This window comes from Papaver somniferum, chromosome 3, assembly GCF_003573695.1.
Source record: "Papaver somniferum cultivar HN1 chromosome 3, ASM357369v1, whole genome shotgun sequence".
In the NCBI taxonomy this organism is placed as follows: Eukaryota; Viridiplantae; Streptophyta; class Magnoliopsida; order Ranunculales; family Papaveraceae; genus Papaver; species Papaver somniferum.
The window spans coordinates 55,361,855-55,377,841 of record NC_039360.1 but is presented as its reverse complement, the minus strand read 5'-3'; the positions used below and the strand labels follow the sequence as shown (position 1 = coordinate 55,377,841).

Here is a 15,987-nt window from a genome sequence, read left to right as displayed (position 1 = left end):
TATATTGGAAAGATCGTCAAGGCATTGAAATTTGTTTCAGAGTCCTAACGAATCCTATGTTAGAAAAAACGGCTTTGTTATACCAAATTTGCATGGACTATGTTTTGATCTCTAGACCTATTGTCCATTACTTGTTTTTTCATTTGAATAGATAAAACAATAGTCTCACATAGACTAAAATCTAAAGAGTTTTAGACTTAAATACCATACAATTGGCTAAAAGGGCATGGCCCTTGGGTCATTAGACTTTTGTGTGAGGGGGGAAGGCCTAGACTAGGGCAAGGTTGCCTTTCCCGTACGCGCGGTGTTTCGCACAGAAGCACGCACGCCGCCCTCCGGTCGGGTTGGGCTCGGGTTCGGGTTCGGGTGTGGGTTCATTAGATCCTATCTTTTTGCTAGAACTTTTGGTACGTGTTTTACACACATGTAGAAGAATATTCTTCTTTGTCTGCACATGTTTGTCCTGGCTTTCTTGTCTGTACGTATTTGTTTTGGCAACACTGTTTTGTTTTTAACCAACACACTGCTCTAAACCTGACAAAAACAACACTGTTTTTAACCAAACATTACCAGTATTTCTGTCATACGCATGGTTTTGTTGCATGCATTTTTTCTCTCGTTTGTAACGTCTTAAACACTATTTAAGGGAGGAGTCTTGAGCTCTTTTGATACACAACAGAGAAACATCTCTTCTTCTGCTCTCCCTCTGCTTTCAGAAAATAAGTTTTTATTTCTATTTTCTTTTTTTTTTCTTTTGCTAACACTGCCAAGTTCTAAGGGTACTCTCTTTGTATGCTACATTGAGGGGTACTATCAGTAGTTGTATCCTGGAGGTGACTCGCCAACTGCTATAGCATCTCAACGGAGTAGCAGGCGATATTGCCTTTACGACAGCGTATCGTATACGTGCCTCTACATTTTCTGTGCATCTCCAGCAACATCGGTTTGAGCTAAGTATCTTCTTCTCAGTTACATTATTAGTTCTATGTCTAACATCCTATTCCCAAATACATGAAATCCCATCTTTATCCTACACTGTGGTGTGAATCAACAGCTACAAGTTTTATCTAAGCCTATTAAGTGGAACCTTAAACCAACGACTTTAGACTCTTGGTATAAACTGTTGGAAGGGAAAGATTCTACGTTGCTAAACTATAAATAGACAGCGTAATTTTAAGGTTATCATAATGAATAAATGCCCACAAATCCCCTAGGAAATGATCCCCAGTGCCAATGTTCAGTCATAGGCGCATTGAACCTTGGCACCTTGACTTCACTCCAGCAATGGCACCTAATAAGATGGCGTATCCAAAGTGAGGAAGCTTGGCTATACCCCCAATGAGAAGTTCATGTGCCGGCAGTTGTTAACAAAAATAATTTCACTGGTCTTTTACAAACCTGAAAACTTACTGCGTGACCAAGATATTCGGAAGGTTTCAGTTTTTTCTTGTGCTTCGGCTCTCTAATATAAATGGGCTCTGTATTTATACACGGCCCCGAAGGAAATATGTCCGTGCTCCACCCATCCTTAAATGTTATTTCCACCCTCCTTTCCTTTGATTTTCCTTCACTTCAAGTTCTCCAGGAAATCCCCCACACAGTACAGAAGACAAAAAAAGGCTAGTTGAAGGAAATCAAAGGAAAACAACCAGCGATTCTCTCAATAATAGGTATGCATAAATCTTTGAGTTCAGCGGAGTTAGTAAAGGATTGTTGTTTTCACCTACATACAATTTCATAATCGTTAATTTGCTAATACAATTGACAGGTGAAACTAGGGTTCATAAGAGTTTTCAGAATCTACGTGTTAAAGTTTTTTTTTGCTAATACAACTTCATGGATAGGCTGGGTTAAGAGAATCATATTGATAATGCATTGTTTTTCCAATTTTTTCTTGTTATTTAACCAAACCTTTAAATTTAAGCATGTTGTCTCATCTTGTAGTGTTAGACCTCAAAACCACAGCCTCTAATCCCCATTTGCTTTGTAATATATAGTTTGGAAGCTGCTTTCATACTGTTTGATCAAATACCTAAGAGAACATCTCAGCGTCATCTCAGGTAAGGTTTTCCAGATCACTCTTTTGTGCTTTGATAGGGATGATGGTATACCTATAACGTCTCTTGTAGTGTGTTTATATGCTGTCCTCTAAGCAAACTTTGGTTGATTGATATAAGACAGTACCAGTGTATTATAAGTTGATCTAAATTCTCCATCTAGCCTTATGTAAATAACACCTAGTTATCATAACAAATGCCGTACTTCGATATCCAAATGCCACTCCTAGTTGTGCTGTTATATAGTCAAGTGTTAATAGGTATGTTATTTGGATTACTATACCTTATTAGATCAACGAGCTGAAACAAGGACATGCGTACATAGTTGGTATCGTATGCAGTTGGTTCACAGAACATGATGCTGTATGCTATATAATATCAAATGTCTAACCTATGAGTGTGTGATAGGAAACAGAATTCAACACTCTAAATCCCAGGCCTGCGCCCACCATAAAAGTCCAGAATTCCTTTAATTCATCTCCTTTCAAACATTCAAATGAACCATTTAGAGTATACTGTCTTATATAATTGAGTTCTTGTTCAACTTCCTCGAAATCCTAATAGTTTTGTATTTTTGAGGCATGTACTGTCTCATCTAATTGAGTTCTTGTTCCTCGTTATATGTAAATATACCTATAACTTCTCCAGTAGTTGATTTTTATGCGCGGCTTCTTCAATATGTGCTTTCTCTTCTATCTTTGGTAGTTAGTGAGCATCAGACACCGGAACTTGTGTAATACCTTATCGTTTTATTTGATTCGGAACTAGCTGGTTTTATGCAATGGATACTCATAGCTAGTATGTGATGGGTAGGAGGCCCATACTGATTACGGTAGGAGCCCAATAATAACTTAGTTTTTATCTAAAAGTAAATAAATAGGGTTTTGGACTTGGTCGTACCTAGCCTCATATCGAATGAAGTTAGCAATCAGGATTAAGAAAAAGAAACAAAAGAGGGAAAACGAGAGTCCCATCGTCGAAAACTCGGGGTGAGGTGAAAATCAAGTTGCTTGATAAGCTTGGTGAGTATGTTTGTCATAAGTATCTTTTCGTTTCTTGAATGAAAGGTTAAGTCAATTTATTTGTGTTGATTGTTTGATAATTACTGCATCTTTATTTGATTGGATCTTAGGGCTCTGTATGTGAAGGAAGCTCCACCTAGAACGATAGAATTTGGACGCATCCTCGAATATAAGGCAAGTTCATCTTTGCTCTTCTAGATCTGGGTAGATATAAAGGGTTAAATGCATATGGGATAATTCTGGTAGACATTCGAGAGTCACAAACATTATCCTTGTAGTAGGTAAGAGTTCGAATTGATATTATGATGCTTGGGGAAATAATCTAGGCTAATTTTAATTGATTCTATGTTGTTGCGAAATTTGTCCTGGTTTCCTTTCCGGTTTACATCCTTGTATTGTTGATATGGTTGCCTAAATAGTTTAGTTTCATTAAATGACAATATAATGAGCATTTCGTATAGGTTAGTGACACATTGAGAAAGGACTGGACATAAGAAACCTAGTTAATTTCAGCTGTGAGCTCTAGTTTGCCGTTAAGTACGCAATTAAGAAATGTTGCATTAGTAGAAACCTAGCCAAATAGGCAGTTTGTATTGGAGTAGTGGAAGTACTAGTCTACTGGATCTTGTTGTTGTAAAAGTACTGGATGGTGAATTAGATTTGTTTCTTTTAATTTGTTTGGACTGGTTCCCTTGAATTTGTAGTCTAATAGTTTGATAATATGTTTTATGAGTTCTGAATTCTTTTGTAACTTAAAGTATCAGAGGAAATGTATAAGTTTGAGGTATACCAATCATTGGGTACCTGCTGTTACAAGGCGCTACATTAGTGTAAGTGGGTCATTTCCGAATTTTGTCATGAGCTTAATATGCCAGAGGAATTTATGTAATGCATTTTCTTCTCGGTCGTTTGTCGTCGAGATGGTGTGTCTTTTGGCCTTTTGGTGCTTCCATTGGCCTCATGGTGTTTTGTACGCCACTTGCGCAGTCCCTTACAAAAGGATTGTACCTAGAGAGGAATTTATATATCAAATATTGTGTTTCCTACTCGTTCGTTTGTCGAAGAGAAGCTGTGTCCATTGGCCTTTTGGTGTTTTTGATGGACTCACGGTGTTGTGTACGCCACTTGTGTAGTTTTCTTCTTCAAGGATTGAAACCAGAATGGATACGTTTCCTTAATAGTTACATTTTAATATGGAAATTAATGGATTTGTGGTCATCGCATCTAGATGGATATATTATATTCTAGTACGTCTTGGATTGTGCGTGTTGACGTTTAGATATTTGGTATGCAGGATTAATGGTATGTTTACGTAAGAGTTTATCTTTCCTTAACTCGTGCTGTAGGTAGACAGAATATAGTGTAGCTAGAAAATCTCTAGAAACTTCGCAATCATTTCAGTTAATATTTTTCCTAACTCTATATTCTGGTCCTATGTATTTCATTCTTTAAAGTTTCCCATTGTTTGGAGACGAGGTGGACTTGCTTGGAGTTTAACTCCCGTTGACAATTTTTCAGGTGTTACTAGAGATCGAGAGTTGACTGATTTCAGTTTTTGGGGATATTTGGAAGATATTTAGCTGAGGATGGATATTTAACCTTCTTCGTTTGACAATTTTCAAATTATAGTTGTGAGGCAGTAAGGGATGTCTGTTTTAGTAATTTATTGCTGGACTTGAAACCGTTGGCAAAAGAAAAATATACTTCCTTTAAACTTGAAAACCATTTTTAAATTTTTTTATAAAATTATGATAAATAATTTTCCGTTTGCTTACTGTATTATGGGATATGATTCCATAATTGCTTGTGGTTGCTTACGTTACATAGGAAATTAATGACATATTTTCTACTTAATCATTGGCCGAGATTATGTGGGAAGTAGGGTTGTTACAACTTGGTTGGAACAACCTATGCCAAGACAAAAAATTAAAAACATTAATTAGGCCTTTAGGGATATATGATATATCATATAATTCGTTAAGAAACGTTTGATATAATTTCTAGTACCACATTTGTTTCTTTCTCTCTGTATTCTTTGTTTTGTGTTTACTTGTCTTCGCAATCTTGTCACTCGTTCTGTCAGACTGACTGTAAAACTGAAAAAATTCAACCAAGCAAAACTGTTCGGCAGGCAATGAAACATCAAAACAACAGCTCAATTTTTTTTCTTGTTTTTTACAGTAAGCACTTGATTAGTGATCACATAAATAGTTCGATCGTATGTATTTAAGTTCCACATTCACACTTGTATATCCACGTTGAATGTCATAGACAATGTAAAGGAATTAGTGGATTTGAAAAATTGAAACTGTACTGATGTTTCTGGATATACTATTTGCAGCTAGTGTTGATTAAACATGGCAAAATAGAATCAATTATGGTTTGTGAAAGTAGAATGTACCATAGTAGTGTCAACGAAGTCTCCACTCTCCAAAACGTTTACATCCAGGCTGGTAGTCCCATCTGTTTCATTATAAGGTTTAAAGCATGATATTTGGCAAAACTAGTTACTAATCCAAGGTTTTGTATAAGATGAAGGATTTTGGGTAAGTTTGTGTTTGATGTTGATATAATAGTCTTTCTTTTTTGCTTCTCATGTAGGTCTCACACATAGGGCCTGTCACAGTCATGGATTCAGCTCCATCCAAGCAGTATTCAGGTTTATTCCCTTTCTGTCTCACACACATATTGTGCTTGAATTTTGATTTAATTATCGGTTTCTTTTTTTTCCACAGATGATGTTAGCCTTGTCATGGTTTTACTGGATACTAATCCTTTCTTTTGGGGTGGAGAAAACACCACAACAAAAGTCTCTTTCTCAAATTTTCTTAATCATGTAAGCTTTCAGTACTCAATTCATATTACAATAAAACCACAGATTCAATTTAAACTCTGTATTTATCTAGTTCTGTTTTTTGATATGTAGGTAATATCTTTTCTTAATTCTGTTCTCCTTCTTAATCAACTTAACCAAGTTGTCATAATTGCTACTGGGTACAACTCATGTGATTACATTTTTGATTCTTCAACATCTGAGTCATTAAATGTTAGTTCGGGTAATGGAAAAATGCCTGCACTTTGCTCCAAGATGTTGCAAAAATTGGAGGAATTTGTAATCAGGGATGAACAATTGAGCAAAGAAAACTCTCCATCTGGAATCGTGTCGTCTCTATTATCAGGATCTTTGTCTCTGGCTCTCTGTTGTATCCTTAACTATGTGCTTTAGCCTTTAGCTTTCCGTTTCTTGATCATGTTTGGAGTTATTTTTGGTATTTATTTTTGGCATTTACCTAGCGCTAGGCGCTAGCAATAAATTTTTTTTGTAAAACAATGAAGTAGTCGAAGAACTTGGTTTTTGTTTAACCTGCAAATAGATATTCAAAAGGTGTTGCGGTCTGGAAGGCTTCATCCAAATCCTAGAGTAAGTCTCCAATTTTATTCTCTTTCAAAACAAATAAGTGCGTCTGTTTTTACTCATTTTAGTTGAATGGGGCTGTGCATATTCTTCTGCATAAAACTTCTAAGTTTTACAGCTACGTGATGCGTTCTTCAGTGTTGTGGTTGCTTGTTTGGGTATTGGTTGCATATCTTTTAATTTTATAGAAATGGATTTGAGTCATTTGACTGACATCAATTTACAGATTTTGTGCCTGCAGGGGTCTCCAGATGGACCTGAACAGTATGTTCTTTTGGATATTTCTGGGCCATTTTCAACTTATTCCCCTTGAGTTTATCCTGAAGTGGTGTCTTTGCAGATATGTTGGAGTAATGAATGCAATCTTCTCGGCACAACGTTCTATGGTACTGTAGTCATTATATCTTTTCTGTCTTTGGACGAGATGAGACTTTTTGCTTATTCGTAGGATAACCAAGTGGATTTAAACTGCAAATTGTATTGCTTAGATATGGTAGTATGCATGTGTCAGCGGCTTGTTTACCATGTTCAGTAGTTTGATGGTTTACTACTAGACGAGATAATAAGAGCCCATGTTTACTCTCGTATCTCCTGATTAGTAATGCGTAGAATATGCATAGTAACACACGGAGGATGTGAATATATTAAGTGACATTCTCGAGGTAAACATCTCCATTTACTCCGGAAAGATCCAGCAACTTTATCGATCTGTGGTAGCGTTGTTAGTCGTATTATTGTGCTGTACGGAGATAATAATCACATCTTATTTCAGTTCTGGTCTTTTGATTTTAATATTAAAATGTAGTGGTCACAAGGTTATTAGTCAATATGGTTGGTTACTGATTTTCGTCGTAACTTGCTTTTATCTGGACCACAGGTACCTATAGATTCATGCATCGTAGGGGTTCAGCATTCTGCCTTCCTACAACAGGTGAAATATGTTCTATCATTATTTAGTTCATCCTTGTTCCTGTTGGGTAATTCTATTATACTATTATAATGAACTTTTTATTGCTTTAGCGGCCTTATCGTTACCTTGTTATGTGTTTTTGAGCAACACAGGCTTCTTATATAACTGGTGGTGTCTACTTGAAGCCCCCACAACTGGATGGCCTTTTTCAATATCTTTCAGTAAGTTTCATGAGTTTTTTGCAGGTTGTTATGCAAGATCGAGTCTGATCATACTGTACCTGTTTGTTCTCGAACTGTAAGAGTAATTAGAATAACATGCTGTTTGGATGTTACTTTTGAACTGTGTTTGTGAATCCCACCTCGTTAAAAACATTTATTGGCTCAATAACATGTAATAGACTATAACAACCTTCGTCCTTGATAAAACTATATCTAGAAGCTTTGTTGAGATGATATCACTTTAGAAAGTGCTATAATACACCACTGATGATCACTTCAATCTAAGAAACTCAGAAAGAACAGTGCCAAGGTACCACCAAAATCAGTTCTTACCAACATTTAGCCACTGTTCATTTTTTAATTGGGGAAAATAGAGCTAGTTAGTATTTCAAAGCACTAGGAAAGTTTGCTGACTACTTATTAATTTTTTTATATAAGCTATCTATCTAGGATCAGACACTGCGGTCTTCAACCTTTTTAGTTCCTATCTGAGGTGATTGTCCAACTCAGATTTCCTTCAGAATGTCTATGGATTGATGCTAACATGATCTTTGGTTGTATGCAGACAGTATTTGCAACAGATTTGCATTCCCGCAGCTTTCTGCAGCTTCCTAAACCTGTAGGGGTAGACTTTCGTGCTTCGTAAGTGCATCTTTTCCTAAGCATTTGTTTGGCCGTTTTTTATTTGTTGCCTTCTGCATGCCAATAGGTGGGCGTTAAAGTTGAAAACAAACTAGCATGGAGATTTTAGCTTGGAAAATATTGCAGTATTCTTTGAAAATGAATTTATAGCGAACATTTCCAAGAAAAACGAGATACTGATCTTTTGGGCGCCAAGTAGCATGGCTGCCAGCTTGACTTGACGTTATCTGCCAAAAAATATCCAACACAAAATACTCAAAAACATATTTATTTTGAAGCCAATGAGAAATAAATGAGCTGAACACATATGAAGAAATAAGATTGGAGATTGTTGGGTTTTTCTTTGGCATTGTATAGTTGATTATTTGTTTCCTTTCCGTAATTGATTGTGTTTCTCATCGTAGTAACATGAATATAACATGATAGTGCTTAGCTGTCTGCTTGTGTTATCGACTTTTTTTCATATGAATTGTATATTTTCTAGTATGATTGTTATTCTTTATACGAAGCACGTGTAAAAGGAAGCTCTTGTGTAAATTTTTATGCGTAACCTGCTTATTTCAACAACTATTCTACGGCATAGTGGCTGATGAAACTTGGGCCTTTGCAGATGCTTTTGCCACAAAAGTACCATTGACATGGGCTATATCTGCTCGGTTTGTTTATCTATATTCTGCAAGCAGCACAAGAAATGTTCAACCTGCGGGTGAGTGTTTTTCCCTAATTTAAATTGCAATGCATCTTCAATATATGCTTCGCTGGAATATATGCTATTTCATCTAATTGACCAAGTAGCAGTGCAATCTTACTGATTTAAGCATCTGGTTTAGGTTAATCATTTTTCGAGTTGTTTGTTTCGCCATCCTATGCATCTACAGTTCTGACGCGCAGCTTATGTGAGAGCAACAGCTTGTTTAAGTTACTAGTGTCAAGGTGGTTTTCCTGAAAGCAGTTGTTTGTTATAGTTGCACCCTATTTTTAATCGCTTACTGGAAACGCAAACAAACATATAATTACTAATTAGTAAAGTCGCCAGACTTTCAGAAAACTTGTATTGATGCCAAAATAAAATCTATTGAAATACAGAATCTTTATGTTTTCCTAGTGGTAGTGTCAGGGTAGCACAGCTTTAAGACGACGAGTATTTTACAGTGCAAAAGATAGATTTCATATATATATATATATAAAACCTTTAGAGAGTTGGCTAATTAGAACTTGTGAGTGAGACCTCTCCTGCATTCTATAGATTTTAAGTCCTAGTGTGGAGGTTTTTTTTTTTTTTTTTGGAACTGTTGTTACTTATGTTTCTTGACTTCTATGCATGCAGATCGGTATTTGGGCAAGCCAACCCAGAAGTTAAGTTGCCTACAGATAGAAAGAGAAAGGCTATAGATCTTAACACCGCCTACAATTAGTATAGATTCTAGTTATTTCTATGATGAGATATGTTGCAGTGGCAATTTACATCATCCTGTAGTTGAAAATTGTCCACAAATATATTTTCTTGGCTCCAAATGCGGCATACATGATTCAATCCACAATTCTTTTAACTTTGTGGATTCTCAATTTTGTTACTAACTGAACTTAAGAAAGGCATCACGTGGTGCAATGTGCAGTGGAATACTTGCTGGTTTGTCCAACATGCAATAGAATACTTGATGGGGTTTTTTCCCCCAAGTAGGGATAGATAATAGATAAATGGAAATGTTAGTTCAACTACAATTGACGACATTGAGTGCCTTAATTGTTGACAGAAGGTTCCATTATCTATAAGTTAGCAAATATCCAGATGTTTACCCTAAAGAACCTACAGAATATAGGTTTGATAAGGTTAAGTTTTAATCCCTAAAAGCCAGTCATTGGGTCTCCCCAATGGAAACTGTAATTTAAGCATCCATCATTCGATTAAAATACAAACAAATACTGGGAAGAATGCGCCACACTCTGTCAAAGGCATCATAATAATACCTAACACGAATTAGACCTACAGACCCATCAACTTATTCATTGGTTCACCAAATGCTTAAAACTCAATCAACAAACATGAAATCAAGATAGAAGGAAACATCATCATCATCTTTTCAACACTACAAGTAATCGAGTTAATCCCACCACCCATTACCAACAACTCACCTACATGCATCACAATCATCATAGTTTATAGGTCCCTTCGTTCACAATTTATCTTCAACTGCCCCTTTGACAACACAAACACTGCCTTTGACAACACAAAATAGAAAAAATAAATACAACCGGAGGGAGTAGGGTTATATTATCCTTCTCCTTCTCTATCTATATACCTCTCTCTCTAGTATAGTTTGTTGCAAAATGTTCATGGCTACATCAGTTGTTCCTCATGATCGTTTCCATCTTTCATATTCACACATGATGTTTATACTGCTTACAATAACATCTGTATTTGTACTACCAACTTCTTCCACGTCAAGAGGAACTCTGGATCAATATCGTCATGATTCAACGTTAAGAAACGGGTTTCGCATCAATCTGAACCATGTAGACGGGGCGGGAAACTTCACGAAACTTGAACTAGTTCAACGTGGAATGAACCGTGGTAAACATCGATTACAACGGCTAAGTGCACTTGCAGTTACTAGCGTCGATGATGCTATCAAATCACAAGTTCATACGGGTTCTGGAGAATTTCTAATGAGCTTATCTATAGGTACTCCACCAACATCCTACTTGGCTATAATGGATACAGGTAGTGATTTAATATGGACACAATGTAAACCATGCACTGAATGTTATAAGCAACCTACACCAATTTTCGATCCAAGTACATCTTCTTCATTTTCTAAGCTTTCTTGTACAAACACTCTCTGTCGAGCTCTTACTGCTTCAATGTGTAGTGATAATGCATGCGAGTATTTGTATGCATATGGCGATGATTCTACTACACAAGGAATTATGGCGAGTGAAACATTTACGTTTGGAGACCCAAGTTCCAAGGATAAATCAGCAAGTATTTCTATACCAAATGTAGGATTCGGTTGTGGAAATGACAATGAAGGTGGTGGGTTTACCCAAGGAGCCGGTCTCGTTGGACTGGGCCGAGGTCCATTATCACTTGTTTCACAACTTGGGACAGGAAGGTTTTCGTATTGTTTAAATTCAATTGATAGCACACAAACCAGTAGTCTTTTATTTGGTTCATTAGCCAACTTGGTGAACACAACAACGAGCGATAATGAGATTCAAACTACACCGCTTATTAAAAACCCAAGCCAACCTTCGTTTTATTATCTTGATCTTGAAGGTATAACGGTCGGAGAAACCTTACTTTCTATACCCAAGTCTACATTTCAGCTTAAACCAAGTGGAAGTGGTGGATTTATTATTGATTCAGGTACTACTATTACTTACTTGCAAAAGACAGGCTTTAATGCAGTCAAGAAAGCTTTTATTTGGCAAATGAAGCTTACAGTAGCCGATAGTTCTACTGGACTAGATTTGTGTTTCAATCTGCCGAACAGTGTTTCCGAAATAGATGTGCCCAAGTTGATATTTCATTTTAAAGGTGCAGATTTGGATTTGCCTGGTAACAATTATATGATAGCTGATTCAGACTTGGGGTTAGTTTGTTTGGCGATGGGGGCATCCAATGGGTTGTCCATCTTTGGAAACGTTCAACAACAAAATATGTTAATACTACACGATCTTGAGAAAGAGGTGATGTCGTTTGTACCTACAAAATGTGATCAGCTGTAGAAGATTAATTCAAAATTTGAATGTCAGGGTTCATATTATGTATTTCGTTTCTTATGTGCATACTATTAATGGAGTTTCATCAAGTATAGTTCATTTTTTTTATTCAACTTTGCTTGTTATATGTCAATTGATAATGAGAATAGAGTTTCCTCGGAATCTGTTAATAAAGAACATTTGCGTCGTTAGATTTTATTTTAGTTCACATATATGATTTGGTCCAAATTTATCTCAAATCAAAATCAAAAGAATGGAGATTTAACATTAACATAAGAGTCAATACCAAAATTTTATTAGTATTGTCAGAGCATTGCTTGATCGAACTCACAAGTGTTGCTATCTCAAGCTTGTTGTCAAATTTAGTTGATCAAAACTATATCTTGATTCCTAGTCCACACGTAGTCAAGTCTCGGATTAGGATAATAAGTGTGTAGTTGAGTATCAGACATCACTGCGTTCGACCGTTTGAAGGCGAAAATCAACTGAAGACATTTGGAGAACTTCACCGACAAAAGGTATATGAAAACTGAACCAACCTATTACTCAAGTTCTCACAACCTATGAGACTAAGGTATGTGAAGATTGAACCAACATTTGCTTTGCTAGATTTTATCATGATTCACATATATGATTTGATCCAAAATTATCTCAAATCAGAAGAATGGCTATTTAATAGAAGGCTCAATACTAATTCTTTTTTATGAATATTAAGCAGAAAATAGAAAAAGGAGTGTAGAGAATTCTATTAGAGTGCATCTCAGGCGGAGATGAACACATGGTTTTGCATCTTGCATTCATCCAAGGTGGAAGGTGACAAGTAGGAAGTTTCTACTTTCGTAAAGATAAAGGGTATTGGCAATGCACATATATAACGGTTTAGGGTGTCGGTGGGTACGGAAGCTAGTAAGAATCATTCACTCGGTTCTCATTCCTAGCATTGGGCTGGCTGCAATCACGATGAGAACCTTAAACTTTCGGGTTCTTGATAGAGTAATCGGTTCCATCCAGTAGGTATCCAGATATATGCTTCATTTTGTATTTGGTATCTATCAGTTTTTCATTTTTTTATACTTAATCATCCGTTAAAACATTAATAAAAGATTACGTTTAAGGCAAAATTAGTAATATTAATTATGATTTTTCCTTTTAAAGAAAATAGATTTTTTTCTCAAGAACCAAACCTGAGTGAGATAGATTCAGATACTTTATCAATTTCCGGTTCCATTAACTTCAAAACGGAACCGAAACCGACTCATTTAATCGGATGTTGTTCCGGAATATTTGACCCGAAGTCGACCCCTCACAGCCCTAGTTCACGTAACATTTCCTTTTCTCCATTCGTGTACGCGAACAATGTATAAGTTACTCTGTAGGAGTGGCCAAATAAGAAAAGTAACATAATGGTTAAATAAGTGTGATAACATCATAACATAGTTTTGGCCTGTGATTTAACGAGATTTAATTAACTAATAAAGTTCATATGGATAGCAATTGAAAAGCTAATGATGTCAAAAAAAAATTCTTATCAAGGTGATTTTCCTTATCAATATGATGAAATGAATTAGACAGATTCATGGCTACATCGTTGATGACATAATATTTCTTAATGAATCACGATAAAACCAAGAACACGAAGAACATCTCGATAAAAAAAATCATTTTTTTCCTCCAAGAAAACAAAAAACATGATCAAAAACAAATATTTTAAGGAGGAAAAAATCTAGGTATTGAATATTTTATTGAAGACAAATCCGAATCAACATCTTTTGTCTATGGTCTAAATCTTAATTAGTAGACTCCATATGGATAACAATTCAGAACCTAACAATGTTAAGTATTTTATCTGGACGATGCATTGAATTAGAGTGATCATGTCTAAAGAGGCTATGTTAATGTTGCTCAACGAATAAAACATCAAGAAGTATATATATCACAATAAAGAAAACATCATGCTTTTATCGCCAAGAACATGAAAAACATATAAAGAACTACTATTTTTAATAAAAATATTCAGATCCGGTGATAAACGGTTATGTTCAAATTTTTGAATTGCCCATCATCGTTGTAGCTCAAACCCATTGAGAAAATAAACTCACGCATTTTTTTAAATTCCTTTGCGTAATAAGTTGAATATATAAAAGAAGGTTTTCCCTATTTCCCATCACAATTTTTCCTATTTCCCATCCCTTCATCATTTCTAAAATCAATTTCACTTTTTAATTTTGGTTTCTCCTATGTACCATCCATAAAAGTCAAGTTGACTTTCTATGATTATTACCATTTTTATTTGTTTTCTTCTTCTTTGATCTTTTTTTCCATTAAACAAAATAAAAAACTATCAGGTTATAAATCCTAAATTAGTGTAATTATTATTATAGTACGTACACCCATTCCTTTAATTTTTATCATTAAATTTACGAGATGTATGTGAATTAATGGACAGTTAATGGGTAAACCATTATTATGGAAGACTCCATTATTGATCCATAAAAATGATTAGTTTTTGATCCTCAAAAATGCATTCAGAAGGAAGAATTTGATTCTAGTTACATTTAATTTGGATGCATGCACTTATATGTTTCGAGTGATCATTGTTGTTTGTATGTCAGTGCACTATGATGACGATGATCCGTGGATAATTTTTTCCTTCTTCAGTCGTTTGTATTTCCAGTGACAACTGGTAATAAAGTTCTGTTACAAAGATTTTTTAGTTTCAATTATTGGAAATCATGAAAGGAAGAATTTTCCTTTGGCTCATGATTTTGGTTCATCTACCTGACATGCTTACTGTTATCCCCCAACAATTATGCGTATTTCAATTGGTACTTCTTTTTTTCTAATTAATTTACGAAGAACCGGTGATGCATTATGGAGATAGAGTAGAAGAGTTAATTTTCGATGGTGGAGATGGAGATGGAAACGTTACCTAGGGTTTGTTTTTCTTAGCTGTAGGGTGATTTTACCGTTGGGTGTAAATAAAAAGTCAAAGCTAGTATTTAGGATTTATGAAAATTTATATGGGTAGTACTTAGGATAATTGGGGATAGGATTTTAGGGGGATTGGAAATAGGAGAAATGGGGAATGGAAATAGGGAAAACCTAAAAGAAATTTATCTATAAGATCAAATTTCCGCACCATCATAATCACATTCATTTTACTGATTAATCAATTTAATTTTTTCTTCTTCATATTTCATAATTCTCTTTTCATTTTGTTTTAAAGAGTGATATTGTTTGGCTTATTTTTTTTTTTGTAAAAATGGGATAGTATTTGGAGAGTTTTTTTTTTCGTTTGCAAATATTGATTTTGAATTAAAAGAGAAGAAAGAAAAGTACAAACTAAGATTATTTTAGGACAATCGGATGCTAAACCACCTCTAGCCAGAATAGGAGAACTAACACTGAGATTCAAAATATGAACCACCTGTTTGTTAAGAACATGACCTGGGATAGTACAAAAATAATGGCTTACTTTGAACAAAGAGTAGTAGATAAAATTGTGAAACCAAGAAGACCAGCTTAAAATGAGGAGGACACCCATGAGGATGACACCCCACATTGGACATTGAACAACATATGTGAGTTCTCATTTAAATATTTATATACTTATATCAATTGCACTTGAGAAATTTTAAAGGATTGGAACAAAATTTGGGATACAATCTATGTCAAAACTTTTGTTTGGAAGGATGCATACTTCATATTACCCAATACGATGAGAGTAACAATAATAATAACAAATATAAACATCACATGTATACTTTATGCAGCAATGGTGATGAAATATCCGTACATCTGTTCTTAACCTGCAAATCCTGATTTTCATCATGTCTACAACGGAATTCATGATTTTCATGACTGGATCAATTCTTGGTTCTCAGTTAAATATTTATATACTTATACCAATTTCAGTTGTGACATTTTAAAGGATTAGAACAAAATATGGGATATACATGTAACCCTTTATGTCAAAACTTTTGTCTGGAAGGCTGTA

At 35.2% G+C, this 15,987-nt stretch overlaps 2 protein-coding genes across 8 annotated transcripts; both read left to right on the top strand.

Annotated features, from left to right (window-relative positions):
• The first annotated feature begins 1,527 nt into the window (after nt 1-1,527).
• On the top strand, nt 1,528-9,909 carry LOC113356194 (general transcription and DNA repair factor IIH subunit TFB4-like). Of its 7 annotated transcripts, none has more exons than XM_026599253.1 (15): nt 1,528-1,670; nt 1,998-2,060; nt 2,962-3,079; nt 3,190-3,253; nt 5,681-5,738; nt 5,815-5,915; nt 6,006-6,282; nt 6,454-6,500; nt 6,721-6,758; nt 6,835-6,880; nt 7,372-7,425; nt 7,557-7,625; nt 8,191-8,267; nt 8,878-8,973; nt 9,595-9,909. In XM_026599253.1, the coding sequence occupies exons 5-15, from the start codon at nt 5,708-5,710 to the stop codon at nt 9,680-9,682; spliced, it is 924 nt and encodes a 307-aa protein (XP_026455038.1). In that variant the 5' UTR covers nt 1,528-1,670; nt 1,998-2,060; nt 2,962-3,079; nt 3,190-3,253; nt 5,681-5,707; the 3' UTR covers nt 9,683-9,909. The 7 variants fall into 7 exon arrangements, with proteins under 7 accessions (XP_026455038.1, XP_026455037.1, XP_026455035.1 ...); XM_026599252.1 differs by having other exon boundaries at nt 2,938-3,079; XM_026599250.1 differs by having other exon boundaries at nt 2,927-3,079.
• Nucleotides 9,910-10,484: 575 nt separating this feature from the next.
• On the top strand, nt 10,485-12,188 carry LOC113356193 (aspartic proteinase nepenthesin-1-like). Its single transcript, XM_026599248.1, has one exon. It carries the CDS (start codon nt 10,596-10,598, stop codon nt 11,994-11,996), a length of 1,401 nt encoding a protein of 466 aa, XP_026455033.1. The 5' UTR covers nt 10,485-10,595; the 3' UTR covers nt 11,997-12,188.
• The last annotated feature ends 3,799 nt before the right edge of the window (nt 12,189-15,987 follow it).

Bases quoted from the DNA above. Each gene is read 5' to 3' on its own strand.
- LOC113356194 (XM_026599251.1), top strand. From the start codon at position 5,708: ATGGATTCAGCTCCATCCAAGCAGTATTCAG. The intron at 6,881-7,371 runs GTACTGTAGTCA...TCTGGACCACAG, and splicing joins TCTCGGCACAACGTTCTATG to GTACCTATAGATTCATGCAT. The intron at 7,626-8,190 runs GTAAGTTTCATG...GGTTGTATGCAG, and splicing joins GCCTTTTTCAATATCTTTCA to ACAGTATTTGCAACAGATTT.
- LOC113356193 (XM_026599248.1), top strand. From the start codon at position 10,596: ATGTTCATGGCTACATCAGTTGTTCCTCATGATCGTTTCCATCTTTCA.